The sequence below is a fragment of the Geotrypetes seraphini genome, chromosome 1, assembly GCF_902459505.1.
Source record: "Geotrypetes seraphini chromosome 1, aGeoSer1.1, whole genome shotgun sequence".
NCBI classification, from domain to species: domain Eukaryota; kingdom Metazoa; phylum Chordata; class Amphibia; order Gymnophiona; family Dermophiidae; genus Geotrypetes; species Geotrypetes seraphini.
Genome location: NC_047084.1, coordinates 19959628 through 19974523, shown reverse-complemented (window position 1 = coordinate 19974523; position 14896 = coordinate 19959628). Strand labels below are relative to the sequence as shown.

The following is a 14896-nucleotide window of genomic DNA, read 5'->3' as shown; positions in this document are numbered from 1 at the left end:
TTTATTGTATTGTCTTGCCACAGGATGATAAGGGATGGAAAAGGAGAGAGGTAAAAAAGAAGAAAAAAGGGAAAAGAGATTAGGAGAGGGAAAGGAAAGGGATAGAAAAGAAGGAAAAGGGGAAGGGAGATATTTTCATTGTATTGGTAAATGAATGTGCTTATTTGTAAATATATTATGTATTATTAATATATAATATAATATATAGTGCATTATATGAGAAAGAGAAGGTTGTTGGAAATTAGTGCTATTAATTAATTGATTCAATTATCAAATAAATTGAGTTTATCTTTATTTTGGATCTGTTAAGTTCCATATTTATTTCATACTCGCCTTGATTAATTCAATGTCTTTAGTTATATTTGGCACTTAGAAACAAAGGGCTCCTTTTACTAATGTGCGCTAGCATTTTTAGTGCGCACGCTAATCCCATGCTACACATCAAGAACTAACGCCAGCACACGCTAAAGCCAGCAGCGCAGCTTAGTAAAAGGAGCCCAAAGTTGGAAATTAATATAAAAAGGGAGAGGGAGGTGGGGGTAATTAATTAATTCATCCCAAGTTCACCATGAATTATTATTTTGGGGGGAAGGGAGGGATAGTGGGGTGTATGAGGTCCTGGATGTGTGGGGGTATTATTTTTATTATTTAAAAATTATGAAAATGGAATTTAGGATTGCAATCTCTATATGTATCAATTCCAACTAAAATGGCTTTTAAAATATTTTCATTAAATGTAAATGGACTCAATCATCCCATCAAAAGAAAAAATTCTTAATTTTCTGAAAAAGCAGCAAGTAGATATTTATTTTATACAGGAGACTCATCTATCTGCTATGGAGGCGGCTAAATTAGAAGGGGGTTGGATACAACATTGTTTTTATTTGCTCCTGCAATAGGGAAAAAGGCAATCCTGATTAATAAAAAGATCTCTGCTAAATTTGATAACTTTCGGGCTGATCCGATGGGTAGATGGCTCTATATTAATATGACTTCAGGAAAAGATACCCTGACACTTCTTAATATTTATGCACCCAATACTAATCAGGCAGATTTCTTTTTAAAAAACTCAAACAAATAATTCTGTCACTGGCAACGACTAATTTAATCGTAGCTGGAGACTTCAATGCTGTCACGAATCCGCAGCCTAGGAATAACTCTTGACTCTAATTTATCAATGACAGATCACGTATCCAAACTAGTATCATCCTCCTTCTACTACCTCCGCCAGCTAAAAACCATACGTGCCTACTTCTCAGAATCTGAATTTGCCCAACTACTCTATGCTTTTGTTCTATCCCGCGTAGACTATTGTAACGCTCTACTAGTGGGCCTGCCTACCAAAACTCTCTCCCGCCTCCAAAGGGTGCAAAACGCTGCAATCCGCCTTCTGAAAAACCTAGGTATCCGCGACCATGTTACCCCTGCATTAGCTTCCATGCACTGGCTGCCCATTCAAAAACGCTGCACCTTCAAGGCCCTGCTCCTCGCTTTCAAAACCTTTCATGAAACGATTCCGTACTACATGAAAACTAAACTACAAATCTACTTCCCAAAACGACCACTGAGGTCCCAAGGAGAAAAACGACTGACCATACCTTCTGGCCGTTCCCTCAAAACTGAAACTGCCCGCAAACGCTCCTACTCACATTTCATACCCAAACTTTGGCACACAATCCCTCCATCTGTCAGATCACTAGATGGACTCTGGAACTTCAGGAAGGCCATGAAAACCTTCCTCTTTACTAACCCAGCGCCTTAAAGTCATTCACCCTGAAATGCCACCCAGTCAACTCACCTTTGTCACTTAATTTCACCAAATGCTACTTAGTACATATGTTTTATTGTCATGTCTATATTGTAATTTATGTAAACTGTCATCTATATTGTAATTTATGTAAAATGTCATCTCTGCTCTGTCTGGATTATTATGGATGTACTTTGTAACCCATTCTGGGCTTTTTTGGGAGGACGGGCTAAAAATCGAATAAAAAAAATAAAAATAAATAAATAAATAACGGATAAACAACCGAGTAGACAATTAAAATCATTATATATATACATGTGGATTAAAGGATATATGGCAGATTTTTCATTTTAATGCTCGAGAATTTATGTTTTGTTCCCAAGTTCATAATTCATTTTCAAGAATTGATTATTTTTTTGTTTCAGATCATTTAATCCAACAGGTTACAAGGGCTAGCATAGATCTGATCATTTTGTCAGATCATGCTGGAATTTGGATAGAATATCAGTTCACTGAAGAAGATTCTAATAGACCTGTTTGGAGGTTTAATAATACCTTGCTTGCAGACTCAAACTTTCTTGAGGAAATTCAAATAAAAATGAATGAATATTTTCAATTTAATACCTCAGAGGAAATTTCTTTGGAAACTATATGGGATGCTTTTAAGGCTACTGTAAGAGGGCAGATTATTTCATATTACTTCATATAAATTATTATTTCATATAAATTACTTAGATTAGAATTTTCCAATTTGGAACAAACTATTTTGACTTTAGAGTCACAATTGTCTTTAAAATGGGAACAAGATACTTTGAATGCCCTGTTGAAAGCTAAATATAAATACCATGAGATATCCTCACAATTGACTAGGAAAGATTTGTTTTGTCAGCAAGCTGTGTATTATGGAAACTTGAATAAAGTGGGAAGATTATTGGCTAACTATTTTAAAGCTAAAAAGAGAAGCATAAAGATTGTGGCTATTAAAGATGAAAAAGGTAAAATGTATACCCATATTGGTGATGTTTTAAAACAATTTTTGAATTATTATAAAGCTTTATATTCTTCTGAGCTATATTCAAATAAAGAAAAAGAAGAAAGTGAATTTTTAAATTCAATTATTGGGCCAAAAATTCCAGAACATTTAAACATAGTAACATAGTAGATGACGGCAGATAAAGACCCGAATGGTCCATCCAGTCTGCCCAACCTGATTCAATTTAAATTTTTTTTTTTTACATTTTTTTCTTCTTAGCTATTTCTGGGCAAGAATCCAAAGCTTTACCTGGTACTGTGCTTGGGTTCCAACTGCTGAAATCTCTGTTAAGACTTACTCCAGCCCATCTACACCCTCCCAGCCATTGAAGCCTTCCCCAGCCCATCCTCCACCAAACGGCCATACACAGACACAGACCGTGCAAGTCTGCCCAGTAGTGGCCTAGTTCAATAGTTAATATTATTTTCTGATTCTAAATCTTCTGTGTTCATCCCACGCTTCTTTGAACTCAGTCACAGTTTTACTCTCCACCACCTCTCTCGGGAGCGCATTCCAGGCATCCACTACCCTCTCCGTAAAGTAGAATTTCCTAACATTGCCCCTGAATCTACCACCCCTCAACCTCAAATTATGTCTTCTGGTTTTACCATTTTCCTTTCTCTGGAAAAGATTTTGTTCTACGTTAATACCCTTCAAGTATTTGAACGTCTGAATCATATCTCCCCTGTCTCTCCTTTCCTCTAGGGTATACATATTCAGGGCTTCCAGTCTCTCCTCATACGTCTTCTGGCGCAAGCCTCCTATCATTTTCGTCGCCCTCCTCTGGACCGCCTCAAGTCTTCTTACGTCTTTCGCCAGATACGGTCTCCAAAACTGAACACAATACTCCAAGTGGGGGCCTTACCAATGACCTGTACAGGGGTATCAACACCTTCTTCCTTCTACTAACTACGCCTCTCTTTATACAGCCCAGCATCCTTCTGGCAGCAGCCACTGCCTTGTTACACTGTTTTTTCGCCTTTAGATCTTCAGACACTATAACCCTAAGGTCCCTCTCCCCGTCCGTGCATATCAGCTTCTCTCCTCCCAGCATATACGGTTCCTTCCTATTATTAATCCCCAAATGCATTACTCTGCATTTCTTTGCATTGAATTTTAGTTGCCAGGCATTAGACCATTCCTCTAACTTTTGCAGATCTTTTTTCATATTTTCCACTCCCTCTTCGGTGTCTACTCTGTTACAAATCTTGGTATCATCTGCAAAAAGGCACACTTTTCCTTCTAACCCTTCAGCAATGTCACTCACAAACATATTGAACAGGATTGGCCCCAGCACCGAACCCTGAGGGACTTCACTAGTCACCTTTCCTTCCTTCAAGCAACTTCCATTAACCACCACCCTCTGGCATCTGTCCGACAGCCAGTTTCTGACCCAGTTCACCACTTTGGGTCATAACTTCAGCCCTTCAAGTTTGTTCAACAGCCTCCTATGAGAAACTGTATCAAAGGCTTTGCTGAAATCCAAGTAAATTACATCTAGCATATGTCCTCGATCCAGCTTTCTGGTCACCCAATCAAAAAATTCAATCAGGTTCGTTTGGCATGATTTACCTTTTGTAAAGCCATGTTGCCTCGGATCCTGTAACCCATTAGATTCAAGGAAGTACACTATCCTTTCTTTCAGCAACACTTCCATTATTTTTCCAACAACTGAAGTGAGGCTCACCGGCCTGTAGTTTCCTGCTTCATCCCTATGACCACTTTTATGAATAGGGACCACATCCGCTCTCCTCCAATCCCCAGGAATCACTCCCGTCTCCAGAGATTTGTTGAACAAGTCTTTAATAGGACTCGCCAGAACCTCTCTGAGCTCCCTTAGTATCCTGGGATGGATCCCGTCTGGTCCCATCACTTTGTCCACCTTCAGTTTTTCAAGTTGCTCATAAACACCTTCCTCCGTGAACGGCGCAGAATCTACTCCATTTTCTCGTGTAACTTTGCCAGACAATCTCAGTCCTTCTCCAGGATTTTCTTCTGTGAACACAGAACAGAAGTATTTATTTAGTACATTTGCTTTCTCCTCATCATTCTCCACATATTGGTTCCCAGCATCTTTTAGCCTAGCAATTCCATTTTTTATCTTCCTCCTTTCACTAATATATCTGAAAAAATTTTTATCTCCCTTTTTTACATTTTTAGCCATTTGTTCTTCCGCCTGTGCCTTCGCCAAACGTATCTCTCTCTTGGCTTCTTTCAGTTTCACCCTGTAGTCCTTTCTGCTCTCCTCTTCTTGGGTTTTTTTATATTTCATGAACGCCAACTCTTTCGCCTTTATTTTCTCAGCCACTAGGTTGGGGAACCATATCGGCTTCCTTTTTCTCTTGTTTTTATTGATTTTCTTCACATAAAGGTCCGTAGCCATTTTTATTGCTCCTTTCAGCTTAGACCACTGTCTTTCCACTCCTCTTATGTCCTCCCATCCTAACAGCTCTTTCTTCAGGTACTTTCCCATTGCATTAAAATCCGTACGTTTGAAATCTAGGACTTTAAGTATCGTGCGGCCGCTCTCCACTTTAGCCGTTATATCAAACCAAACCGTTTGATGATCGCTACTTCCCAGGTGAGCCCACTCGAACATTAGAGATACTCTCTCCATTTGTGAAGACCAGATCCAATATCGCTTTTTCCCTTGTGGGTTCCCTTGCGGGTTCCGACACCATTTGTCTGAGCAGAGCCCCTTGAAAGGCATCCACTATCTCCCTACTTCTTTCCGATTCCGCAGACAGAACATTCCAGTCCGCATCCGGCAGGTTGAAATCTCCCAACAGCAGAACCTCCTCTTTCCTTCCAAACTTTTGGATATCCACAATCAGATCCTTATCAATTTGCTGCGATTGAGTCAGAGGTCTGTAGACTACACCCACGTAGATAGAAGTTCCATTTTCTCCTTTCAGAGCAATCCATATCGCTTCTTCCTCTCCCCAGGTCCCTTGCATTTCAGTCGCTTGGATATTGAAATCCTGTTATAAATCCTGTGTTTTAGGGTAGCACTGATAGAACCTGCAGTTTTGTTTAAAATACTGTGTTTTAGGTGGTATAGAGCCTATATTTCTGGTGCCTGTGGCTCAGGGTGACTAAAGTAGGGAAAATCTGTTATAAATCCTGTGTTTTAGGGTAGCACTGATAGAACCTGCATTTTTGTTTAAAATACTGTGTTTTAGGTGGTATAGAGCCTATATTTCTGACTCACTAGTTTTTAGCCATTGTGTCTGATTAGGTGGAGAAGGGAGAGGCTCTGTTTTACTTCTAAGGTTAATTGCATTATCTTTGGGACATTGCTGAAACAAGGCTGCCCTGTGAACTTCTAAAAGCTAAGTTACTCACCATTTCATATTCTGCTCTTTTCACTGGTTTTCAGCATTATATCTGCTTAATTTCTCTTCTCCTCCCTGTTTCTTACTAAAAAAAAATATAAAAAAGCACAAAAAAATCCTTCTCTTTCCTCTGTTAAATCTTATTTCTTCTTCCTGCAGTTTTGTTTAAAATACTGTGTTTTAGGTGGTATAGAGCCTATATTTCTGCCTTACTAGTAGTCTTACTTATAGTCCCACCAACCCCAGGGACCACTATTCATATATAGAGACCCATATAATCAGGACTTCACAACCAATCAAAATGACCTTTATTCTATGCAATCACTGTGGTGCTTTAATTCCAAGACATACTATTTGGAGGCTTAAGGCTTGCCCCATCTGTCTTCAACTTGCCAGTATTAAGGAGGAGCTCTGCAAACTTAAACAGGAATTGAATACAATTAAAGCAGCTTCCATCACTCCACAAAATCATACCAACTTACCACCTCTACCTCAAAGAATAAAACAGCCCAGGAATAAATGGGTCACAGTAGGCTCAGGAAGACTGCGACATGTAACACAGAAACATCCACCTTCACTAATATTACCTCTACAGAATTCCTTCGCTCCACTAGTGCACTGCGATACTCAGGAAAACAGAAGGGAGGTGGGACTGGAACCAATGAAGGAAACTCAAGAGAACAAGAGCACCCTAAGTACAAATAAAAAAGCCAAAAACAGAAAACTATTACTGTTGGGGGATTCCATCATCAGAGGCATTAACCTTGGAACACAGGGCGAGGAGTCCAAAATAGTGAAATGTCTTCCAGGATCCTCAGCTACCAGGAGTTCCAGGCAAATACTGACTATAATTAAGGAAGAAACTAAGGATTTTAACACTGATGTTGTTATCCATTTGGGAACAAATGACCTGGCCAACAACTCCACACTTGCAGCACAGAAAGCTTTTCGGGAGCTTGGTGAGGGCGTGAAACCTTTTGTAAAGACTTTAGCTTTTTCTGAAATACTGCCTGCATATGGAAAAGGAGAGCAAAGAATGAAAAACACAGAGGACTTTAATAGATGGCTCAGAGCCTGGTGTCATCAAGAAGGCTTCAGGTACATAGGAGGATGGGGAAATACATGGAAGGACAAGAAGCTATATTGCACTGATGGGCTACATATTACTACAGCAGGAAAAAGAAACCTTGCAGAGAAATTTAGACAATATTTTTCCAGGCATTTAAACTAGAAGGTGGGGGTGGTGTATGTACGAAGGACAATTATAGAGACCACCCCCGGCAAAAGAAAAGATGTGATAGTAGTAAAGGCTGCAACATAAGCAATATCAGCAACTCATTTCTTAGTATTGCAACGGAAAGTGAAACGACACAAAAATCCATACAAAAAAGGAGATTATTGCTGAAAAATAGCTGGAAAGCGATGACCACAAATGCTCGCAGTCTAAGCAACAAAGTTCATGATCTGCAAGCCCTGATATTAGAGGCAGATCTAGATATTGTTGCTATCACAGAGACATGGTTCAGTGAATCACATGGATGGGATGCAAACATACCGGGATATAATCTTTTTAGGAAGGACAGAGATGGTCATAAAGGTGGAGGAGTAGCTCTCTATGTAAAGATCAATATCCAAGCGACCGAAATGCAAGGGACCTGGGGAGAGGAAGAAGCGATATGGATTGCTATGAAAAGAGAAGATGGAACTTCTATCTACGTGGGTGTAGTCTACAGACCTCCGACTCAATCGCAGCAAATTGATAAGGATCTGATTGTGGATATCCAAAAGTTTGGAAGGAAAGAGGAGGTTCTGCTGTTGGGAGATTTCAACCTGCCGGATGCGGACTGGAATGTTCCGTCTGCGGAATCGGAAAGAAGTAGGGAGATTGTGGATGCCTTTCAAGAGGCTCTGCTCAGACAAATGGTGACGGAACCCACAAGGGAAAAAGCGATATTGGATCTGGTCCTCACAAATGGAGAGAGTATCTCTAATGTTCGAGTGGGTGCTCACCTGGGTAGTAGCGATCATCAAACGGTTTGGTTTGATATAACGGCTAAAGTGGAGAGCGGCCGCACGATACTTAAAGTCCTAGATTTCAAACGTACGGACTTTAATGCAATGGGAAAGTACCTGAAGAAAGAGCTGTTAGGATGGGAGGACATAAGAGAAGTGGAAAGACAGTGGTCTAAGCTGAAAGGAGTGATAAAAATGGCTACGGACCTTTATGTGAAGAAAATCAATAAAAACAAAAGAAAAAGGAAGCCGATATGGTTCTCCAACCTAGTGGCTGAGAAAATAAAGGCGAAAGAGTTGGCGTTCATGAAATATAAAAAAACCCAAGAAGAGGAGAGCAGAAAAGACTACAGGGTGAAACTGAAAGAAGCCAAGAGAGAGATACGTTTGGCGAAGGCACAGGCGGAAGAACAAATGGCTAAAAATGTAAAAAAGGGAGATAAAAATTTTTTCAGATATATTAGTGAAAGGAGGAAGATAAAAAATGGAATTGCTAGGCTAAAAGATGCTGGGAACAAATATGTGGAGAGTGATGAGGAGAAAGCAAATGTGCTAAACAAATACTTCTGTTCTGTGTTCACAGAAGAAAATCCTGGAGAAGGACCGAGATTGTCCGGCAAAGTTACACGAGAAAATGGAGTAGATTCTGCGCCGTTCACGGAGGAGGGTGTTTATGAGCAACTTGAAAAACTGAAGGTGGACAAAGCGATGGGACCAGACGGGATCCATCCCAGGATACTAAGGGAACTCAGAGAGGTTCTGGCGAGTCCTATTAAAGACTTGTTCAACAAATCTCTGGAGACGGGAGTGATTCCTGGGGATTGGAGGAGAGCGGATGTGGTCCCTATTCATAAAAGTGGTCACAGGGATGAAGCAGGAAACTACAGGCCGGTGAGCCTCACTTCAGTTGTTGGAAAAATAATGGAAGTGTTGCTGAAAGAAAGGATAGTGTATTTCCTTGAATCTAATGGGTTACAGGATCCGAGGCAACATGGCTTTACAAAAGGTAAATCGTGCCAAACGAACCTGATTGAATTTTTTGATTGGGTGACCAGAGAGCTGGATCGAGGACATATGCTAGATGTAATTTATTTGGATTTCAGCAAAGCCTTTGATACAGTTCCTCATAGGAGGCTGTTGAACAAACTTGAAGGGCTGAAGTTAGGACCCAAAGTGGTGAACTGGGTCAGAAACTGGCTGTCGGACAGACGCCAGAGGGTGGTGGTTAATGGAAGTCGCTCGAAGGAAGGAAAGGTGACTAGTGGAGTCCCTCAGGGTTCGGTGCTGGGGCCAATCCTGTTCAATATGTATGTAAGTGACATTGCTGAAGGGTTAGAAGGAAAAGTGTGCCTTTTTGCAGATGATACCAAGATTTGTAACAGAGTAGACACCGAAGAGGGAGTGGAAAATATGAAAAAGGATCTGCAAAAGTTAGAGGAATGGTCTAATGCCTGGCAACTAAAATTCAATGCAAAGAAATGCAGAGTAATGCATTTGGGGATTAATAATAGGAAGGAACCGTATATGCTGGGAGGAGAGAAGCTGATATGCACGGACGGGGAGAGGGACCTTGGGGTGATAGTGTCCGAAGATCTAAAGGCGAAAAAACAGTGTGACAAGGCAGTGGCTGCTGCCAGAAGGATTCTGGGCTGTATAAAGAGAGGCGTAGTCAGTAGAAGAAAGAAGGTGTTGATGCCCCTGTACAGGTCATTGGTGAGGCCCCACTTGGAGTATTGTGTTCAGTTTTGGAGACCGTATCTGGCGAAAGACGTAAGAAGACTTGAGGCGGTCCAGAGGAGGGCGACGAAAATGATAGGAGGCTTGCACCAGAAGACATATGAGGAGAGACTGGAAGCCCTGAATATGTATACCCTAGAGGAAAGGAGAGACAGGGGAGATATGATTCAGACGTTCAAATACTTAAAGGGTATTAACGTAGAACAAAATCTTTTCCAGAGAAAGGAAAATGGTAAAACCAGAGGACATAATTTGAGGTTGAGGGGTGGTAGATTCAGGGGCAATGTTAGGAAATTCTACTTTACGGAGAGGGTGGTGGATGCCTGGAATGCGCTCCCGAGAGAGGTGGTGGAGAGTAAAACTGTGACTGAGTTCAAAGAAGCGTGGGATGAACACAGAAGATTTAGAATCAGAAAATAATATTAAAGATTGAACTAGGCCAGTTACTGGGCAGACTTGTACGGTCTGTGTCTGTGTATGTCCGTTTGGAGGAGGATGGGCAGGGGAGGGCTTCAATGGCTGGGAGGGTGTAGATGGGCTGGAGTAAGTCTTAACAGAGATTTCGGCAGTTGGAACCCAAGCACAGTACCGGGTAAAGCTTTGGATTCTCGCCCAGAAATAGCTAAGAAGAAAAAAAAAAAAAAAAAAATTTAAATTGAATCAGGTTGGGCAGACTGGATGGACCATTCGGGTCTTTATCTGCCGTCATCTACTATGTTACTATGTTACTATGTTACTATGGTTTCAAACTACAGGCCTATTTCTTTAATTAATGTGGATGGGAAAATTCTGGCTAAACTATTGGCTCTGAGGTTAGCTAAGGCTCTCCCTTATATGATTGGAAAGAGCCAAACGGGTTTTGTTGCTCAAAGACATTTTGCAAATAACACCAGATTGGCACTTCAAGTGCTAAATTTAGCAAAAATAATGGACGATCCGGCTTTCTCTGTCTCTTTGGATGCAGAGAAGGCCTTGATCGTGTAGAATGAACTTTTATGTACCATGCAATGGATTGGTTTGGATTAGGATCTGGATTTATTCAAATGATTCAAACTTTGTATAGTTCCTCTTCTGCCAGATTATCCTATATAATAAAACCCTAGCCGCGCATGCGCACTCCTAACTGCGTGCTTCCATGATCTGTAGGTCTGTGGCAGCAGGAGTGCGCATGCGCGCATGTAAGGATCGGCCAGGTAACAGCTGCAACTCCCCCCCTGCCCCCCGCAAAGCCTAGGCACACCATTAACACCCCGCGAATCCCCCCTCCCCCCACCCTAGGCACACCAGTAACACGCCCCGCCCCTCTGTCTGCGTGCGTGAGTTCTCACTCTTTGCTCTTCGTTGCTTTGGTGAAGTGGGAGAGGCCGATTGAACCACCCTTCGGTTGCTCAGCAACAGGAAGCTGCTGATTGTGAGAGGTGAAAGCAGCGTTCCTGCATGCTACACAGCGAAGGGGAGCTGCCGTTTGTTATCACGCACATGGTGCAGAAGCTAAGGGGCTCCGCTTTGCACAGTCAGTTGGAGCGGCAGGCCGGGTGAGTGCAGCCTGGCCCGATTCGTTGTGCTTCAGTTGCTGGGTGGCGGTGGGGGAGGAGATGCTACAAGCGGTGCTAAGAGCTGACGAGACGTTTTTTATATTTGAAAGAAGGAGAAGAGCTGGGGCTGCATTGTTATAATCCTTATGCCAGGCAGCTCTTTTTGGGAGGCAGGCAGGCAGGCTGGCATCGGAGGGGTGTGGGGGGTTTCATGGAAACATGCTGCGGGCAGGCAGGCAGACTGGCATCGGTGGGGGGGTTCAATGGAAGGGGGATGCAAGCAACGGAGGGGATGGGGGGTTTCAATGGAAGGCAGGCAGGCAGGCTGGCATCGGGGGGGTGGGGTGGTTTCCATGGAAACATGCTGCTCGGGGATGGGAGGCAGTCTGGCATCGGGGGGGGTTCAATGGAAGGGGAATGGGAGGCAGGCAGGCAGGCTGGCATCAGAGGGGGTGGGGGTTTCAATGGCAGGCAGGCAGGTTGGCATCGGGGGGGTTCAATGGAAGGGGGATGGGAGGCAGGCATGCAGGCTGGCATTGGAGGGGGGTGTGAGGGGAGGAAGGAGGCACTGGGGGCACTAAGGACATAGAAAGGGGCACTGGGGGCACTATGGACATGGGAAGGGGCACTAAGGACATAGGAAGGAGGCACTGATGGCACTAAGGACACAGGGAGATTCACAGACAGAAAAAATGACAGACAGGCAGCGTGCAAGGAGAGAGAGACAAAGAAAAAAATACCCAGACAGACAGACATCTACTCTAGCACCCGTTAATGTAACGGGCTTAAAGACTATTATATTAATAATACATTCTCAGAGCGTTTTTGTCTAAAAAGGGGAGTTAGACAAGGATGTCCTTTATCTCCTTTGCTTTTTGATATTGTTTTGGAACCCTTATTGTTGGTCATTCAGCAGGCAAAGGAGATACAGGGATTATATATGCAGGTCGAAATTATAAAATTTCATCTTATGCAGATGATATTTAGCTTCATTTCAAAAATCCTGAATCAACCATCCCTCTTTTACTGGAATTGATTGATTGTTTTGGGAAATTTTCTTGATATAAGATAAATTGGAGTAAATCAGAGGTTCTTCCATTGAATGTACATTGTGTAAAAGGTTTATTTGATCCATTCCCATTCCTTTGAAAGGAAGAGGGTATAAAATATTTGAGTATAATGATTCAAAAAACATTGGAAGACACAATGACAGTAAATGAAAAATCCTTATTAATGAAAGTCAAAGAAATGTGTGAGCACTGGAATCCATTACATCTTTCTTGGAGGGGGGAGAGTCCAAACCATCAAAATGATGATTTTGCCTGTGGTTTATTATCAAATGAATATGTTACCAGTTTATTTTATAAAAAGCTAAATGGGATTCTTGCAAAATTTCTTTGGCTGGGTAAGACTTCTAGAATAGCCTTAGTATCTTTGCAAAAATCATAATCAGCAGGAGGGGTACATTTTCCAAATTTTTAGGTATCATCAAGCCTTTATTTTGCGTCAGGGTATGTACTCGATCCTTCCTGAACTCATGGAGACTGCCAGATTGGTTGATACTGGAAAGTCATCTTGTGGCCCCTTTATATCTTAAATATGACTAGATCTCAAAAATTATTTTGCAGTGTATCACACTATATTTTCCAAAGAGCTCACCTATTCTATAGTTGTGCAATCTCGGGGTCTTCAAAATGCCGGCTGGGTCATAGACTAAAGCCGGTTAGGCTCCTCATTAGTCCCGTTGGTTTGTTTATTTAATATTTTTTTATTTTGATATTTTTATGTTTTTAATCATCTCATTTGCTCTTCTTCTTATTTAATTTTTCATAATTGTTTCAATTCATCAGTAAAACAGCTAAATGTACTTAGCTTGCTTAGCAGCAATACCTCTCCGATGGAGTATCCGTTTCAACCCTTTCTTCAGGGAGCAGGTGAGCTTTTTAAAGCAAAGTGCGGATAAATGCTGCTTCAACCATATTGCTGCGTTTATCCGCACTTTGTGGAAGGTGGGCGTCACATTGGCAGGAGGGAGTGAGCATCTCTCCTACCAATTTTCTTTCACAAGGGCATGATATAAAGGAAGTGGGCATTCCTCCTGCCATTTTCACTGGCAAGGGGGGTGGTAGAGGGTTCACGGTGCCGGTGCTTTAAACACGAAGAGGGGGGGGGGGGCTTTTTTTTCTAATGGGACAGATATTGTGCATGTTACACATGCACAGCATCTATGCCCATTAAAAAAAAAATAAAGGTTGGACAGGTAAAGCGACTGGTCTTGACCAGTCACTTTTTTTGGATCGCTAAAAGCGGTCATACTTTTTAGTGCATCGGAAAGCCGTGTTAGAGCATCATGGCATTTTAATATTAGTTTATTTTAATGAGCGGATTGGGGAATGAGCAATCGTACAGAAAACCAGGGTTGGGAAATGCAATCATTGCTAAAGTTGTTAAAACAGGTTTAGCGACGATCGCTGGCTTTAGTGTATCTGGCCCATAGTCTGGAATTCTCTAGCCCCTCTATCTGCTCTGTCACCTAGAACCCAGAAGTGGACAATGTGGCCCTTATCTATTTTTTCAGTTAATACAGTTAGTAGTGCTCTTCCTATCTATATGGTTCTACATACTGAATCCTTGTTTACTAGCCAGATTAGGTTTACTAAAGTGCATTACTATGTTAGTATGTGCTAACTTTGTTAATATATTATTAGTAAATAAGTCCCATTACATAAAATAGGATCTGCGATAGAAATGCATGTTAATACGTTAGTGCTGTAGTGTGCTTTTAATAGATTTAGCCCATATTTATGGACTAGAATGTGTCTGTAATGCATCATATATAAGGATAACAGTTAAATGCATGAAATGAACAAAACAACAAATGACGACTTTTTTTTTCTTCTAGGATTTAACAACTCTGAACGAATGTGTGATAAGGAATTTATAATACGCCGAGCAGCAACAAATCGAGTTCTGAATGTCTTGCGCCACTGGGTCTTCAAACACTCACAGGTAAGTCTGTATTCCTCATTCAAAGCTAAAATTTGTTAGGTACCTTACAGTACAGGAAGCCTTTTCTCTTACAAAAGAGAGGCCACTGTATCTCTTTTTGATTTGTTTGTTTAAATAGAACCACATATTTTTGTGGTGTATTCTTTTTGCTAAGAATACAAATATAAATAAACATGAATGACAAGATGCAGTTTTACTAAGAGCATGTTCTTAGAAAGAGATCTTAATTGCACATGTTCAGTGTTTAATTTTTAATGTTGGTGTTTAAATCATTAACATATATTTGGTGCTGCTATATATGTAGCCTGTGTTCATAAAAATATGTATGACTATTGATCTATATATATGAAGGGAAATTCTAAAAACTAGTTTCTAACATTTACATGAGTGTTATATGCTTAAATATATAGAATACAGTAGTCTCAGTTTCTGACTTCTCAGGTATCCAACAACCTGTCAATCCTCTTTATGTTGGATAAACTGAGAC

At 41.3% G+C, this 14896-nt stretch overlaps 1 protein-coding gene across 6 annotated transcripts in view; it reads left to right on the top strand.

Moving 5' to 3' along the window:
* RASGRF2 (Ras protein specific guanine nucleotide releasing factor 2) overlaps positions 1-14896 on the top strand; it is a 422861-nt gene that overhangs the window by 319215 nt on the left and 88750 nt on the right. For all 6 annotated transcript variants that reach the window (XM_033924793.1, XM_033924646.1, XM_033924482.1 and 3 more), the window contains one exon: positions 14303-14409. In XM_033924793.1, the coding sequence (XP_033780684.1) occupies positions 14303-14409 (107 nt within the window). The remainder of the gene's footprint in view (positions 1-14302; positions 14410-14896) is intronic.